The sequence below is a fragment of the Malus sylvestris genome, chromosome 11 (genome assembly GCF_916048215.2).
Source record: "Malus sylvestris chromosome 11, drMalSylv7.2, whole genome shotgun sequence".
NCBI classification, from domain to species: Eukaryota; Viridiplantae; Streptophyta; class Magnoliopsida; order Rosales; family Rosaceae; genus Malus; species Malus sylvestris.
Genome location: NC_062270.1, coordinates 2915677 through 2932695, shown reverse-complemented (window position 1 = coordinate 2932695; position 17019 = coordinate 2915677). Strand labels below are relative to the sequence as shown.

Here is a 17019-nt window from a genome sequence, read left to right as displayed (position 1 = left end):
TGTATGTTTTATCGTGTAAATATTGGCATTAACATTGTAAAATTAGTCCATTAAGAAAGAATAGATGTCGTGCAAAGAGAAAGCGGAGGCAATTCTTTCTTGTTTAAAATTAAGAAAAGAAAGGATATTACTAGGAACCCAAAATCAAATTGGTTTGCACATTTTTGTGGTGCAAAGCATACCTGCCTAATGTTCCTCTAGAAATCTCAAAGGACACTGCCCCCTACTTTTGGGTTTGGTGGGTAGGCGGCACCCCTCCCGCTCTCTAGTGGTAGTGGGTGGAGAGATTTTATTATAGTCAGAATTTAGCACACAAATGTATAAATATTAGTTTTTATAAAACAATTCAAATAGAGCCAAGAATTCACTTAAGTAGACCTAACTACACTCAAAATTAAAAGCTAATTACACCTAAAATCAAAGGGAGTATTTTTGTTGACCACCATAACTATAGTGTACGCCCATATCTAACACGAGTCATTTTTACTAAATTTGAACAAAAATCTAATTAAACATCGTCATTCCCAAAGTATCATTGCTGCCATATTGGGATCCGGAACATCATCAGCCTCCCTTGTCCTCTGCAGGCTCACCATTGATGCCTGATAGTTTCAGCTAATTTATCAGCCGATTTATCTTTTGGACACCATTAAGGTGATCGGAGATGGATGTCTGTTTCTAGGATGACTAGTTTTTCCTAGTTTGTATCGACTCCACTGTACTTGTAGTTTTTTACTGGCCTGTTGGTTCACCCTTTGTGCTTGCTTTGCCTAATTTGGGTTTAATCTTTCAGGGTTTTGTTAGTTTTTTATTTACCTTTTGGTGCTAAAGTCTCACCCCTATTTTAACAGACCTTTAACATAAGTTCTATTTTTGAGTTAAATTTGTTGACGGTCTTCGTAACAGGAGTTTAATTTCTAATTTTTTTTGCCACATGGGTCATCATACAAATACCCTATGATCATGAAAATTATTAATTCAATTGATCTAATATAATATAGCTCTATGACTAATTAAGTAGTATAACTACAAGATGGTAAAAGCATAATCCACGACAACTTTGGTAAATCTGGTGTATAGAGCCCTTGGGTTGTTTCAGTCTTTTACCGGTTTAAATTGATTGTCCCTACATTGTGTACAATGGCCTACAAAAATTTGAACCAAACACCCTCACAAAATAGGATAATGTTAGGAAAGCCAAATTTTTAAATCAAATTTTGTAAACCAAATTATGTGAATGTTGATGATTGGATTATTACTTAGATATTGACTAACATGTTTTTTTTTATTGGCGATACATCGTTTAATTTACAAATGTAGTTTAAAATATGATTTCTCTAACACATCCCACAAAATTAATATAATCAGTGTTCCAAGAGAATATAGCTTAGTTGTTTACTGTTGTGCTAGGATAGCACCAAACCCGTTGGAACCAACTCAAGCTAATCCACAGGAAATATATCAAATGGAATGCAAGAACAAAATATAAAAGACACCAAGATTTTAACGAGGTTCCTCAACAGTCAGTGTAACTGGAGTACGTCCTCGGAGCAGTAGGAGCTCACCTAATAATCCACTATCAACCAAATGGAAGTTTACAAAGTGTTGGCAAGCTCACAACCCAAACCCCAATACAACCAATAACTCACACACACCAAAGATACAAATAGAAAGAAATATAATGAATAATTTCCTCTCTATACAAAGCTCAAAACTATTACAACAACAACTACTTTGGTGGGTGATTACTAACCAAAGAGAAGAGCACCTTCTTCTTCTTTTTCTGCTCTCATTTTTCTGTTTTCTGCAGCTGCCTTTGCTCTTTCAAAGATAGGCTACTAAAACAGAAAATGGTGCACCCATCCTCTCTCTCACATTCGGATGATAACTTCATCCATACAAAAGCACATAATAAAAAATCCAAAGTAAAGGAATAATCATTCCTTTACAACCATCATCATGACCATCTTTTTTTCTTTTTAACAAACATAATCATTTGTCTCCTCGTAATGATGTTCCCACATCATTATTCTTTCATTTTTTATTATATGTTTTTGACAACTTGGCCACTAATTCAACATTTACAAATAGTCACCCTTCCATCCAAAGTTCCATGTTTGGTACACATCTCCCGAAATCTCTCATACAAAGGAAGGAAATGATAAAAAATAGAAAAAAATTAATAAAAACGGGTTGAAAATTTTGAGTTTTAACAATAAGGACAAAATAAAAGGTAAAGTGAATAGTACTATAATTGACTTTTTAGTGTAAAAATATGATTTTTTGTTGAAGTAAACAGTACCGGAAACTTTTCGTTAAAGTTCCCAAAAAAATATGGAAAAGGATTCTCTTTGTAGAGATCCAGAAGATCAATTAATCATATTTGTTCATCATATATCGTATGATCACAAAAATATTTAAATTTATATTTAAATTGCATATAAATAATTTACAATAAACAGACATTATTGATTAATTATCCGTATCTCTACAAAAAAAAATCCGGAGGGAATCTTTTTCTAAAAATAAAACAGGACTCGGGAGATAAGAAAGCAATTAAAAACGACAAAACAATATGACCCCACGAAAATTAAAGATAAGAGAAAAAAGAGGAATCTAAGACTGTTTTAGGCAGAAAGAGGAATACTTGTTAGTCTTTCAAGTCAACGCCTAATTATCGTAGCAAATTGAAGAGCTCTAAAGTCGTCTAGATCTGTTGATTTTCACATATGATCTATGGAAACAAGTCCTTTCATCTTCATCTTCATCATCATCTGAAAACTTGAATGCAGTAAGTTCCTCTTGCAACTATATATGCCAAATCCATTATTTATAGATTAATTATTTCATTTTTCTTCAAGTTTGTATACTTAATTATTTCATCAATAACCAGCTATAAAATTTGTGCAATTTTCAGCCTGCCTTAATTATTCCATCATTCACCCTGAATTTGTTGATCGTAAGTGCAAACTGATCCATGCAAACAAGTGCCGTCATGACCTGACAGACTTCCTTGCTACAGATCATGTCCAATATTCGTGCAAGTTTCGAGTCTTGAAACGCAGGATTGCAAGGATCCCTACAGTTACGGGTAATCCCAAAACTGACCCATTTTTCCGTTCAACATGGTAAAATTTATGAAAATAATATATACTATTATATGATTTTTGCAATATTGAGTTTTTCTTTTTCCCGGTCTTTCAAATTTATATGGTGTTTTTTTTTGTACTTTGTTACTGAGTAATATCATATGACGTTTTTTTTTTTGACAAATGATAGTGTTGTCGGTAAAATTATTAGTTGTTAGGGGGAGGGGATCGGTGGAGATCGAATCCATAAGTATGATTGTTTTCCAACATTGCTGTAAAGCGCCATTATATGGTGTGTTTTATTGTGCTTTAGACATACAATATCAAGTTGTTAGATTATTTTGTATATAATAAGGAAAAGAATATTTTCATAAAACGTAACAGGGACTGTATACATAGTGGCGGGACGGTTATCAAACTTATGATGTAGGCAACCTTGATCTGAATCCGCCCTGTTGCCATCCCAAGTCTCAAATTGGCACCTCTAGATATGCTTACTAGGAGTCCATTGATTATTTCACATTTACTATAAATTTTATATGATTGCGCAGGCATCAACAATTAGTTCTTATCATTTTAATTTGTGCAGTTGTGAATATTTCTGAGTCTCAAGAGATCAAGCTTCCAAATTTGCAAGGAACTAGGCTTTGACTGTTACTCTTCCATTCGTTGAGTTCTGCACCTCAATATTGCTCAAGAACGGTTCGCTGTTTCTTTGATTGCTTGGAGGTCTGTTCACGCGTAATATGGCACTGGGAGAGATTTTTCTTGCGGCGTTTCTACAGTTGCTGCTCGACAGGTTGACCCCTCACGAGATTCTCAACTACTTTGGAAACTTCCGGGGCGTCAGAAGGAAGCTGGAGAAGTGGAGGACCACGTTATCTACAATCGGAGTGGTGGTGAGTGATGCCGAGGAAAGGCAACTGACTGAGGGTGCTGTAAAACTGTGGCTCGATGATCTCAGAGATTTGGCTTATGATATCGAAGACATGTTGGACAAATTTGCCACACAAATGTTGAAGCGCATGATAGAGAGACGTGAACAAGCCAACACAAGCAACAAGATACGGAGATCATTTTATAAAGTTAAATTGAGGTTTGATATGAACTCCGAAATGAAGAAGATTATGGAGCGGTTGCAAGACATATCTGAACGGAAAGAAAAGTTTGGCTTGAAAGATACTGGGACGTCTGCTAAGGAATCACGAAGTTTACAAAGTGCAGGCGTGTTAGATGAAAAGCTTGTTGTTGGAAGAGATGATGACAAAGGGGAGATTATCGAATTGTTGTCAAGAAAATACAAGCATGCAGGTACTGTCAATTTTGGTGTAGTTGCTATAGTTGGGATGCCCGGAGTCGGGAAGACGACACTTGCTCAACTTGTATTCAACCACAAAGATGATGCCATGAAGGAGTTTGAGCCAAAGGTGTGGGTATCTGTGTCTGATGACTTCGATGTTGTGCGAGTGACAAAGGCAATTCTTGAATCAATCACATCCCGACCCGTTCAAGTGGAGGAGTTTAGTAAAATGCAGCATGATTTGAGTGAGCAGTTAAGAGGAAAAAAGTTTTTAATCGTTTTAGATGATATTTGGAACAAAGGTGACTATGATCTATACGATCTCTGGACAAGACTTCAATCCCCTTTTGGCGTCGGAGCTGGAGGAAGTAAGATACTTGTGACAACCCGCGATGTGAATGTTGCAAAGTTTATGGGAGCCGCTGGAGTCCATAATTTGAAGTGCATGAGAGATGATGATTGTTTGGAAATATTTGAGCGACATGCATTTGGGGAACTTAATGATGGAAAACCAGTAAATTATGAGTTAATTCGAAGAAAAATTGTCGAAAAATGTCGTGGATTACCATTTGCTGCAAGGACTCTCGGTGGCCTTTTACGTTGCAAAGAAAAAGATGAGTGGGAAGAAATATTGAACAACAAATTGTGGAATATAGCAGATAAGAGTGACATTCTCCCCGTACTAAAGTTGAGCTATCACTATCTTCCATCAAATTTGAAGAGGTGTTTTGCCTATTGCTCAATACTTCCAAACGACTATGAATTTAGGGAGAAGCAACTCGTCCTTTTGTGGATGGCAGAGGGTTTGATTCAACAAAAACCTGAAGACAATAAACAAATGGAGGATTTGGGCCGTGACTACTTTCGAGAGCTATTATCAAGGTCGTTGTTTCAAGAATCAAGCAAAAACAATTCACAATTTGTAATGCATGACCTCGTTAATGATTTAGCACAATGGGCAGCAGGAGAAATATGTTCTAGGTTGGAAGATAAGCAAGGTGATAACTTGCAACGCACCTGCTTTCGAAGGGCTCGCCATTCGTCTTTCATTGCTGGTCAATTTGATGGAGTTACGAGATTTGAGGACTTTCCTAAAGTTGAACGTTTGCGAACATTCCTGCCACTATCGCTTTCAGATTCCAGGTGGTGGAGTAAATATTTGTCTCATAAGGTTATTTTTGAGTTACTACCACAGTTGCAATACTTACGAGTGCTCTCTTTGAATGGCTACAAAATAACTGAGCTGCCAAACTCAATTGGTGATTTGAGGTTGTTACAGTATCTTGACCTTTCCTACACAGATATAACCAGTTTGCCTGAATCAACAAGCACTCTTTACAGCTTGCAAACATTGATATTGGAAGGTTGTTCTAAATTGAAGTCATTGCCTGCGAAGATGAGTAATCTAATTAATTTGCGCCATCTAAACAACTTGGATGCATATTCGTTGGGAGGAATGCCTCCACAACTGGGTAGAATGGTGAATCTCCAATCATTGTCTAATTTTGTGGTCAGTGGTGGGAATGATGGATCAAGGATAAGGGAGATAGAGTTCCTATTGCATCTCCGCGGGACATTGTGCATCTCAAGGTTGGAGAATGTGATTGATGTCGAGGATGCTCGGAGGGCCAACTTAAAATGCAAGGAGAGGCTTGATTCATTGGTCCTAGAATGGTCTCATTCAAGCAACACAAGAGAAACGGAATCTGCTGTGCTTGACATGTTACAGCCTCATACAAAGCTCAAGGAGCTCACCATCAAGAGTTATGCCGGAAAGGAATTTTCATCATGGGTTGCAGTTTCTTTGTTCTCTAATATGGTGCTTGTGCGGTTAGAGGAGTGTAACAATTGTTTATCGTTGCCACCTCTCGGACAATTGCCTCATCTCAAAGAACTTTATATTAGAGGAATGAATGCAGTGGAAAGTGTTGGTGCTGAGTTTTATGGAGAGTGCATCTCGCCTTTTCCTCTATTAGAGACTCTTGAGTTTGTGGATATGCAACATTGGAAGGAATGGCTTCCTTTCCAATTGGATCGTGGAAATGGTGTTTTCCCTTGCCTGAAAACGCTCTTTGTAAAAAAATGTTCAAAACTGGGGGGTAAGTTGCCAGAGAACCTCAATTCTTTAGCAAAGCTTGGAATTGTTAAATGTGAAGAATTAGTGGTTTCAATTGCCAACTACAAGCAACTTTGTCATCTAAACATTGACTGTTGTAAAGTGTTGGTGCATACAGCTGCTAAGGTTGAGTTTGAGTTGTTAGAGTCCTTGTGCCTTTCAAACATTTCGGAGCTGATGTCTCTGCAAACAGGGGAATTGTTCCAGAAGGGATTAACCAAGGTTAGAGATTTGAAGATTAATGGATGTGAGGAGCTGATGTCTTCATTGAAGAACGAGGGTAGATTATTGCAACAGTTGACTTCTCTTGGCCGTTTGGAAATTGAAGACAACTCTCCTCTAGTTGAAGAATTGGGAAAAGAAGCAGAGGAGTTGCTGCAATTGCAAATATTGGAGTGCAAGCTTGAATGTCTGGAGTTAAAGAAGTGCGAAAATATTTTAAAGCTACCAAAAGGGTTAAATCAGTTGTTATCTCTTCAACAGCTTTGCATACACAAATGTCCACGTCTAGTTTCTTTTCCGGATGTTGGTCTGCCACCTTCTCTTGAAGACATCAAGATTACAGAGTGCCATTCGTTGATATATTTGGCAAAATTTCAGATTCCCCAAAATCTCAGAAGAATACAGATAAGTGACTGTAAAAGTTTGAAATCACTAGTAGATGAGGAGGTTGTTGGTTCTTCTATGTTGTCTTCTCACATTTGCCTTGAGTACTTGAAAATCCAGGAATGTCAATCTCTGACGTCGTTATCATTGAGCGGCCAGCTTCTTAGGACACTTAAACACCTTGAGATATACGATTGTTTACAGCTGAAGTTAATCGAAGAGGACGGGTTCTCCCACTACAACACTAATCAGTGTCTTGAATATATAAGGATCTGGAAGTGCCAAAATCTGAAATACTTACCAGATGGCTTATGCCACCTCATCAATCTTCAAACGTTGGATATTTATTACTGTGGAAGTCTTGTTTCTATCCCCAGACTAAGTGGGGGGAGAAAAGCCTCCAACCTGAGAGAGATCAAGATAACCGATTGCGACAAATTGGAGGTGTTACCCGAAGCCATGCGCAATCTCAACTCTCTTGAGGAATTGACCATCGACTACCGTGAAGGTTTGAGTTGCTTCTTTCCCGCCAACCTCACATCACTTACAATTTCGAAGGTCAAGAGCTGTAAGTCATTGTGGGAGTTGGAGTGGGGATTGCACAGACTCACCTCTCTTAGAAAATTATGGATCTACGGCAATGACCCGGATATGGTATCGTTTCCACCCGACGTGGTCCAGACGGAGACGCTCCTCCCCAAATCTCTCACTGGACTATTAATTTGTGGTTTCCCGAATCTGATGAAACTGAGTAGCAAGGGCTTTCAATCCCTAACGTCTCTTCAATCTCTGCATCTCTCCAGTTGTTTACAGCTAGCATCCATTCCAGAAGAGGGTCTTCCTCCTTCACTTACACAACTTCTCATCTCTAGGTGTCCTGTGCTAAAAGAGAGATGCGAACGAGGAAAAGGACGCTACTGGCACAAAATATCCCACATCCCTTACATAGCGTAGAGAGATTTTAAGATGATGTGAAGCTGATGGTCGATTCGATCCCAGTCTCCAGGTCCAGGTATCATCTTCTCAATAGTATTGTTAATCGTCTTTATTCTCGTAATTAAAGTAATCCACAATATTCGTCAAGTTGGTAAAATGTTTTAAGTTTTTTTTTTTTTTTTTTGTGTCCTCAAGATTTTGGGGTTTCAGGAGTGACTGTTTTGGGAGGCATTCATTTGGGATTTGGCTGACAAACTACAGTAGGGCTGGTTTTGTGTTTGCATTGAGAGCGATTCTTTGAAGACAACCATGCCTATTTCTAGGCCAAGGTTTCTTCTCCAGCGCTGCTCACGACTCTAGTGTATGAGCTTTCCGGATTTGTAATATAATTGTGGTACTTGTTTTTCTAAGTTTGAAGTTTTTCCCACTGGGTTTTCTCCGAGCAAGATTTTAATGAGGCCACTTAAACCTAAACTTTTGTAATTCCTCCCTATGATGGATGTTTATGGGATCACCGTTTTCCTATCCCAGTTTATTTTATTTTAGCAATTTGTGACTTGTGAGCGAGTAGTGCATTTAATTTAATGTGTTGAGAATTAGGCAATTAACAAGGAAATGGAAAGGCAAGGGACCTATTGCTCATGTGGGTAGAAGAGTGTTTTTACTCTTGCACCTCAGGTTTTATCGTCGAATACCCCTTCTGCGTTGTTGCTTGTATAAGAAATAACAATAGTAATAAATAGATCATTCTCTTGTTTCCACATCTTTCCCGGATTACCTCCCTGCTAATGACTCGCAGAATTGGGCGAGAATGGATCATAAAGTTGTCCTCCTCCCTGATCAGACGCAGACTTTGTAGAGGCAAATGCCAGATTGTTGCTGAACTGTTGATTTGGAGCCCGTGGGATCTCGTGTCGAGTTGAGTGAGCAGGAGAGTTTTGTTGAATTTGAATATGATTCCTTGGCCTTGGAAGCATAGGATTGGGAAAATTGGCAATTTGGTGAGATGGATTGAAGTATACCATGAAAAAAAAGAAGGTGAGATTCTACTATAAAACAAATTAGCAATAAATTAGCAATATGGGAGTAAACCAACTGACTTATAAGCTCATGCAATGCCTCTCCTCCAATTGATGTGAGATTTGTACTCAACATAGCGTCCGAGGTTAAGCAATACCTTGATGAAGTTTTACTGTTATCATCGCCAGCAAACAACAATAAAAAGCAGCTAGAAGGAGACATTCGAGATGATCCCACGTTCTCTTCCTTCGTCTAGAGAAATTACCCAGAAGCTCGTTGGCGAAAGTTGAATAAAAAATAGAAGAACATGTCTCCAAGAATTTGGCACGCTGCTGCTGCTCCATTCTTCAAAGAATAATGGAGTAAGGTCCTCCAGATAACTTGAATGCCATTTACGTGGTTATCATTTTGATCATATATTGGGTAAAGCTTAAACAAAAGCATGGAGAAAAATGACAGAAGCTACGAAACAAAAGTAAGGGAAAGAAAGTATTTAATACTGAAAAGAAGAAAATGAAGAAATATGGGCAACCCCATTGCCTCCATTGTCACAAAAGGAATTTAAAATTCAAAAGAAGACAAGCAAAACAAGTCTTCATTTTCTCAAAAGTAAACGAAGAAGAGAAGTGCTAGCGGGACTTCAAAGGTAAACAAGACTTCAGACTCGCTTTCAGAGACGTCGTGTCGCCCACTCCCGCTATAGCAGCAACTCTCTTAGAAGTAACTCCAGTGAAATTCAAAGAGGAAAGCGAAGACTATGGCGCGAAGGTCACTAGTGCGACCATAGTGCCCCCTGACAAAAACCGAAAAGGAAGAAAAGTTCAGCAGCAGAGACCAAGAGAAGCATGGGGTTTTCTTCCGAATATAAAGCCATGTCAATCAAAGAAGTAGAGCTATCCATATCATAGAAAAGCTACCATATTCAAACCCCGAATCCCCATTAACAAATCCAAGCCAAATTAGTTGGCCTTGTCGTCGAAACTCAAAATTAAGGTTAGCTAAATGCCAATTAGCTGATAAGTTGATAACTGGGGGGAAACTCATGCAAAGTCATATAAAATGGTGCATTACAATGCATGTGTCCGCTAGCAAATAGCTGACACAAAATACCTATCAAATTCCAAATTCCAAAATTCTCAGTGCAAATAGCTGATACAAAATGCCCATCAAATTCCAAAGTTCAAAATTCTCAAATGGTACAAAGCCACACAAATTAAATTTCAAATTCATTTTCGAACTATGTCAGTTTGATCCCGCTAAGAGTACGTAGGCAATCTAGAGACTCAATTTAGATGCAATTTCCCTACAAAGTCAAAATCGAATCCCTAGTTCATTCAACCAAGTTCACTCAAATAAATCCAGAGTATTCAAATAAACCAAATACCAAATCTTTCTTTTTCAATGGGTCATTCGCTCATTGAAAATCCCAAACCAATTCATCCATTAACTAAGCCAGTTAGATCTCGCCAATGGTACATAGGTAGTCTAGTACCATACTTTAGGTACAATCACAAAACCAAATCACCAAATCAGGTGTATATAAACCAAATTCACTCCAACACATCCAAATTGTTCAAATTGTTCAAATAAACCAAATACCAAATCTTTTTTTTTTCTTCAGTAGGTGTTCATGTTAAAGTTAAGGTTTTTCGTTACTGCTAGGGTTCCCGGTATAGCTAGGGTTCCTAGTTTTAAGGGTTGTTATTCAATAATCCATATTCTTGAGGGACAAGTATGCATTTTCTGTTTTGACGTAGTCTTTACCACAATTATAGGAACTGTAAAATCGTGGGTAGTTGTTATTTCCTTTCAGTTCAAGTGTAAGGCTATTTAATAACCGTGATGGTTGTTTCACAAAATAAGAATTCTCCCTGGTTTTATCTTGTAAGCTTTCGAACCTTGCATTACAGTAATCCTTTGCAAGTTTCTGGTTCTAACATCTGGTATCAAAGCCCCGTTACGTGGCCTGATCGAAAGCTTGCAACCCAGGTGATCAAGTGAAGAAACAAAACTATGGCGTCTGAGAATAGTTTTGTGCAACCAGCTATTCCAAGGCTTGATGGTCACTACGACCATTGGAGTATGCTAATGGAGAACTTCCTTCGTTCCAAATAGTATTGGAACTTGGTAGAGGTTGGAATCACTGCTGCAGTAGGAGGATCGGATTCCAGTGAAGCACAAAAGAAGACTTTAGATGAACTGAAGCTGAAGGATTTGAAGGCCAAGAACTATTTGTTCCAAGCCATAGATCGGTCAATATTAGAGACCATTCTAAAGAAGGACACGACAAAGGAAATATGGGACTCTTTGAAACAGAAATATCAAGGAACTGCATGTGTAAAGCGTGCTCAATTGTAGGCTCTTCGCAAGGAGTTCGAGGTGCTCCACATGAAGAATGGAGAAACAGTCAATGACTATTTCGGAAGAACACTTGCCATAGCTAACAAGATGAGAATTCATGGCGAGAAGATGGATGATGTGGTGATTATCGAGAAAATTTTGAGGTCCATGACTTCAAAATACGATTATGTTGTATGTTCGATTGAGAAATCTAATGACCTAGATGTCCTATCTATAGACGAACTCCAGAGTAGTCTTTTGGTGCACGAGCAAAGGATAAGCCGACATGTGGAGGATGAACAAGCATTCCAAGTTACTCATAGAGCCCAACAAGGAGGACGAGGTCGAGGAAGCTATAGAGGACGGGGAAGGCAAGGTTCGACAAGTCAACCCTAGACTGCTATAATTGTCATGAACTAGGACATTTTCAGTGGGAGTGCCCTAAGAAATCTAAGGAAGAGAAGGCGAATTATGCGGAGACAAAGGAAGAGATGCTACTGATGGCGTTGGTGGATATCAAGGATGCAACAATGGAGCACATATGGTTTCTGGACTCGGGATGCAGCAACCATATGTGTGGCAAGAAAGACATGTTTTGTGAGCTTGATAACAGCTTCAGAGAATCAGTCAGGCTGGGAAATGATTCTAGTTTAACTGTGCAAGGCAAAGGAAGTGTGCGAATGAAGGTAAACGACATCATACATGTGATCACAGGTGTTTTCTACGTGCCTGATTTGAAAAATAATTTGTTGAGCATCGGTCAGTTGCAAGAAAAGGGGGTTACAGTGCTAATTCAGGCTGGAAAATGCAAGATATTTCACTCTGAGAGAGGACTCATTATGGCGACCATGATGAGTCACAATAGAATGTTTACAATGGTGGCTCACTGTTCTCCAAAGGAACAAAAGTGTTTTGCCTCTCTCATTACAGATCAAGTAAATCTTTAGCGCCGTCGCTTTGGACATCTCAGTTGGAATAGGCTTAAAGTACTTCAACAGAAGAAAATGGTGAAAGGATTGCCTCAATTCACAGCCTCTCAAAGGGTGTATGAAGATTGTTTGGTAGGAAGACAACATCGAGATCCATTTCCCAAAGAAAGCTTATGGAGAGCCTCCGAGATTCTCCAGCTGGTGCATGCAAAGATTTGCGGACCAATTAATCCTACTTCGAACAGCAATAAGAGGTACCTATTACCTTTATTGATGATTTCAGCAGAAAAACATGGGTATATTTTTTAATAGAGAAGTCAGAAGCTTTTGGCGTATTCAAATCCTACAAGGCACGGGTTGAAAAAGAGACTGGGTATTTATAAGAAGTCTAAGAATAGATCGAGGAGGAGAGTTCCACTCGCATGAGTTTGCAAATTTTTTCCTTGAGAATGGAATTCACAGGCAACTAACTGCAGCCTATACCCCCCAACAGAACGGGGTTGCAGAAAGAAAGAATCGCACTATCATGAACATGGTGCGAAGCATGCTGTCAGCAAAACAAATCCCTAAAACTTTCTGGCTTGAAGCAGTGAATTGGACCGTGCATGTGTTGAATCGATGTCCTACTCTTGCTGTGAAGAACAAAACACCGAATGAGGCTTGGAATGGACACAAACCATCTATGGATCATTTCAGGATTTTTGGTTGCATTGCACATGTCCATGTACCTGACAACAAAAGGGTGAAGCTTGATGCCAAAAGCTGTAAGTGCATATTGCTTGGGGTAAGTGAAGAATCTAAAGCATATCGACTGTTTGAACCTGTTTTACAGAAAATAATTATTAGTCGAGATATTGTGTTTGAAGAGGATCAATAGTGGAGTTAGGGAGACAGTCACAAGGAAGTCATAGTGGCAGAACTCGAGTGGGACATTGATGAAGAGAATAACACACCAAGGGAGGAGATCGACCCCAAGCCTAATGAAGATGCAGTCGTGGAAGAGACTGAATCCGAGTCAGATCCAAGTGGCTCAGTAATTTCGAGAGACATTCAGAATGACAGGATGTCATCACACATGGGACAAACTCGGAGACCACCAGTGTGGATGAGAGATTATGAGACGGGTCAAGGCCTATCTGATGAAGAGGATGTAAGCATAGCTCACTTGGCATTGTGTATCAAATAGGATCCCACAACCTTTGAAGATGCAGTGAAGTCTGAAAAATAGAGGCGTGCTATGGATCAAGAAATACAGGCCATAGAGAAAAACAATACATGGGAATTGATGGAGCTACCACTAGGAGGGAAAACCATTAGGGTGAAGTGGGTGTTTAAGACAAAGTTGAATGAGAATGGCGAAGTGGACAAGTACAAAGCCCGTTTAGTTGCTAAGGGCTACTTTCAACAGTATGGAATCGACTATGCAAAGGTGTTTGCACCAGTAGCTCGCCTAGACAGCGTTCGAATTGTCATCGCGCTGAATGCACAAAGGAATTGGGTGATCTATCAGCTTGATGTTAAATCTGCATTTCTGCATGGGGAGATTGATGAAGAGGTGTATGTTGATCAGCCACCGGGATACGAACAGAAGGGCCAAGAGTCAAAGGTATACCGACTCAAGAAGGCTTTATATGGACTTAAACATGCCCCTTATGAGTATCGAGTCATATTTCATCAGGGAAGGATTCAACAAGTGCCCTTATGAGCATACCTTGTTCACAAAGTCAGCGAAATGAGGTAAGATCTTAATAGTATGTCTCTATGTTGATGATCTCATATTTACTGGCAATGATGATGCAATGTTTGAACAATTTAAAGAATCAATGATGGTTGAATTCGACATGACTGATCTTGGAAAAATGAGATACTTTCTTGGTATTGAAGTGTTACAAAGTTCTAGTGAGCTCTTTATCAGTCAACGAAAGTATGCTCAAGAGGTCTTAGAAAGATTCAACATGGATCAGTGTAACCCAGTGATAAATCCCATGGTCCCTGGTTTTAAACTCACGAAGGATGAATGAGGTGTTGAAGTGGATAGCACTGCCTACAAGCAAATGGTGGGGAGCCTCATGTATCTGACAGCCACACGACCTGATCTAATGTTTACTGTCAGTTTGATAAGTCGATACATGGAGCATCCAACTGAGTCTCACTTGCAGGCAGTAAAAAGAGCTCTGAGGTATGTGAAATGAACTGTTGATTTGGGGATATTCTACAAAAATAGAGGAATTGAGGGGCTCACTGGATATACGGACAGTGATTATGCTGGTGATCAAGATGATAGAAAGAGCACCTTAGGTTATGTGTTTATAATAAGCTCATGAGCTGTTTCTTGGTCCTCAAAGAAACAACCGGTTGTCACCTTATCCACCACTGAAGCAGAGTTCATAGCAACTTCGAGTGCTTGTCAAGCCGTATGGTTAAAAAGGATTTTGAAGAGTCTTGATCAGGAGCAATATGCTCCAACCCTGGTGTATTGTGATAATGTTTCGGCAATCAAACTTTCAAGGAATCCTGTGATGCATGGTCGTAGCAAGCATATTGATGTAAGGTTTCATTTTCTTCGAGACTTAATCAAAGATGGAGTTCTGGAGCTAGTGCAGTGTTCAACTCAAGAACAAATTGCAGATATTTTCACAAAACCTTTGAAGGGAGATGTTTTCTTGAAGTTGCGAGGCTTACTGGGCGTCTGCAAGTTTGCAGAAGTAAACTGAATGTTTGAGTATTCAGTTTAAGGGAGGATGTTAAAGTTAGGGTTTTTCGTTACTGCTAAGGTTCCCGGTATAGCTAGGGTTCCTAGTTTTAAGGGTTGTTATTCAATAATCCCTATTCTTGAGGGACACGTATGCATTTTCTGTTTTGACGTAGTCTTTACCACGATTATAGGAACTGTAAAATCGTGGGCAGTTGTTATTTCCTTTCAGTTCAAGTGTAAGGCTATTTAATAACTGTGATGGTTGTTTCACAAAATAAGAATTCTCCCTAGTTTTATCTTGTAAGCTTTCGAACCTTGCATTACAGTAATCCTTTGCAAGTTTCTGGTTCTAACAGTTCACTCAATAAAAATCTCAAATCAAAACATCCAAGGACTACGAGTGACTTATCTCTCCAAAAAGGGTACATGGGCAATCTAGGGCTCAATCTAAGGGTCCACAGCTGGAGTTAATAGCATAGGACGAGTTATTCCGCGACAATACTAATAACTGTCTTGAATATATTAGGATCTAGAAGTGCCAAAATCTAAAATCCTGACCGGAAGGCTTATGCCACCTCATCAATCTTCAAACCTTGGATATTTATCACTGTGGAAGTCTTGTTTCCATCCCAAGACTGAGTGTGGGGGGGGGGGGGGGAAGAGCCTCCAACTTGAGAGAGGTCGAGATCACCGATTATGACAAATTGAAGGCGTTGCCCAAAAACATGCACAATCTCAACTCTCTTGAGGAATTGATGATTGACTACGGTAAAGGTTTGAGTTGCTCCTTTTCCCCCCAAACTCACATCACTTACAATTTGGAAGGTCAAGAGTTGTAAGTCATTTTGGGAGTTGGAGTGGGGATTGCACAAACTCACCTCTCTTAGAAAGTTGTGGATCTACGAGTCTATGACAATGATCCGAATACGGTGTCGTTTCCACCCGACATGGTCTAGATAGAGATGCTCCTTCCCAAATCTCTCACTGATCTCCGAATACATGGCTTCCCGAATCTGAAGAAACTGAGTAACAAGGGCTTCAATTCCTCACTTCCTTTCAATATTTGGGCCTTTTCAAATGTCCAAAGTTGGCATCCATTCCAGAGGAGTGTCTACCTACTTCACTTAGGCAACTTTGGATCTATGGGTGTCCTGTGCTAAAGAGAGATGCCAAAATATCTCACATCCCTTACATAAACATAGTTGGGAAGAGGATTTGAAGCTGATGGTTTATTCGATCCAATTAGGTCCAGGTATCATCTTCTCAAGGAATGTTTTATTATTATTAACCATTTTATTCTCGTAATCAAAGTAATCCACAATATTTCTCAAGTTGTTAAAATGTTTTAAAGATTTTGGGTTTCAAGAGGCCTTCATTAATTTGGCTAACACAGTAAGGCTGGTTATGTCTTGCTTTGAGAACGATTCTTTGAAGACAATCTTTCTAGGCCAAGGTTTACTTCTCCCGCTTTTCTCGCAAATCCTGAGAGTAATCCAACATACTTTCAACTCATACAAGGTTCGTCCTCCCATCAATGTGGGAATTATTTTCAACATAGCGTCCGAGGTTAAGCATACCTTAATGAAGCTTTACTGTTATCGTTGTTCATTTAGGACTTCAAGATGACTCGTACTGTAGCTGCGAATTTGTGATCTTGACGGAAGTCTATGAAGATTTTCAATCCTTGAGGAATTTGTACCTTTCTCTTCACTAGGAGATGAAAGGACATCGCTTGTACTAGGGATTATGTCTTACACAGAAATTTTGATTGTTACAACATGTTTGATGTCGTAACTTAATCAGTTCTGGAAAAAACACTTTACCATAGCAGTGTGTGATCGGCTGCTCTTTGATTTTTTTGTGCAAATTGTTGAGTGCATCATATCCTCTGGTTTGGTAATTCTGAAAAAAACCGGTATAAAAAAAAGTTGGGAGCTTTTTTGTGTTTGGTAAACATTCAGCTTCAGTTTTTTTTTCATAGTTTTGGA

General features: G+C 39.1%; 1 protein-coding gene across 5 annotated transcripts; it reads left to right on the top strand.

Moving 5' to 3' along the window:
* Nucleotides 1-2623: 2623 nt before the first annotated feature.
* On the top strand, nt 2624-16417 carry LOC126588846 (putative disease resistance RPP13-like protein 1). 5 transcript variants are annotated; one of them, XM_050253992.1, is made up of 4 exons: nt 2624-2791; nt 2918-3091; nt 3679-8123; nt 16284-16417. In XM_050253992.1, the coding sequence occupies exon 3, from the start codon at nt 3836-3838 to the stop codon at nt 8063-8065; it is 4230 nt and encodes a 1409-aa protein (XP_050109949.1). In that variant the 5' UTR covers nt 2624-2791; nt 2918-3091; nt 3679-3835; the 3' UTR covers nt 8066-8123; nt 16284-16417. The 5 variants fall into 5 exon arrangements, with proteins under 5 accessions (XP_050109949.1, XP_050109948.1, XP_050109950.1 ...); XM_050253991.1 differs by lacking the exon at nt 16284-16417 and adding an exon at nt 8243-8572 and having other exon boundaries at nt 3023-3091; XM_050253993.1 differs by lacking the exon at nt 16284-16417 and adding an exon at nt 8243-8572 and having other exon boundaries at nt 3023-3128.
* The last annotated feature ends 602 nt before the right edge of the window (nt 16418-17019 follow it).

Coding starts and splice junctions, on each gene's coding strand:
- LOC126588846 (XM_050253992.1), top strand. CDS start 3,836: ATGGCACTGGGAGAGATTTTTCTTGCGGCGTTTCTACAGTTGCTGCTC.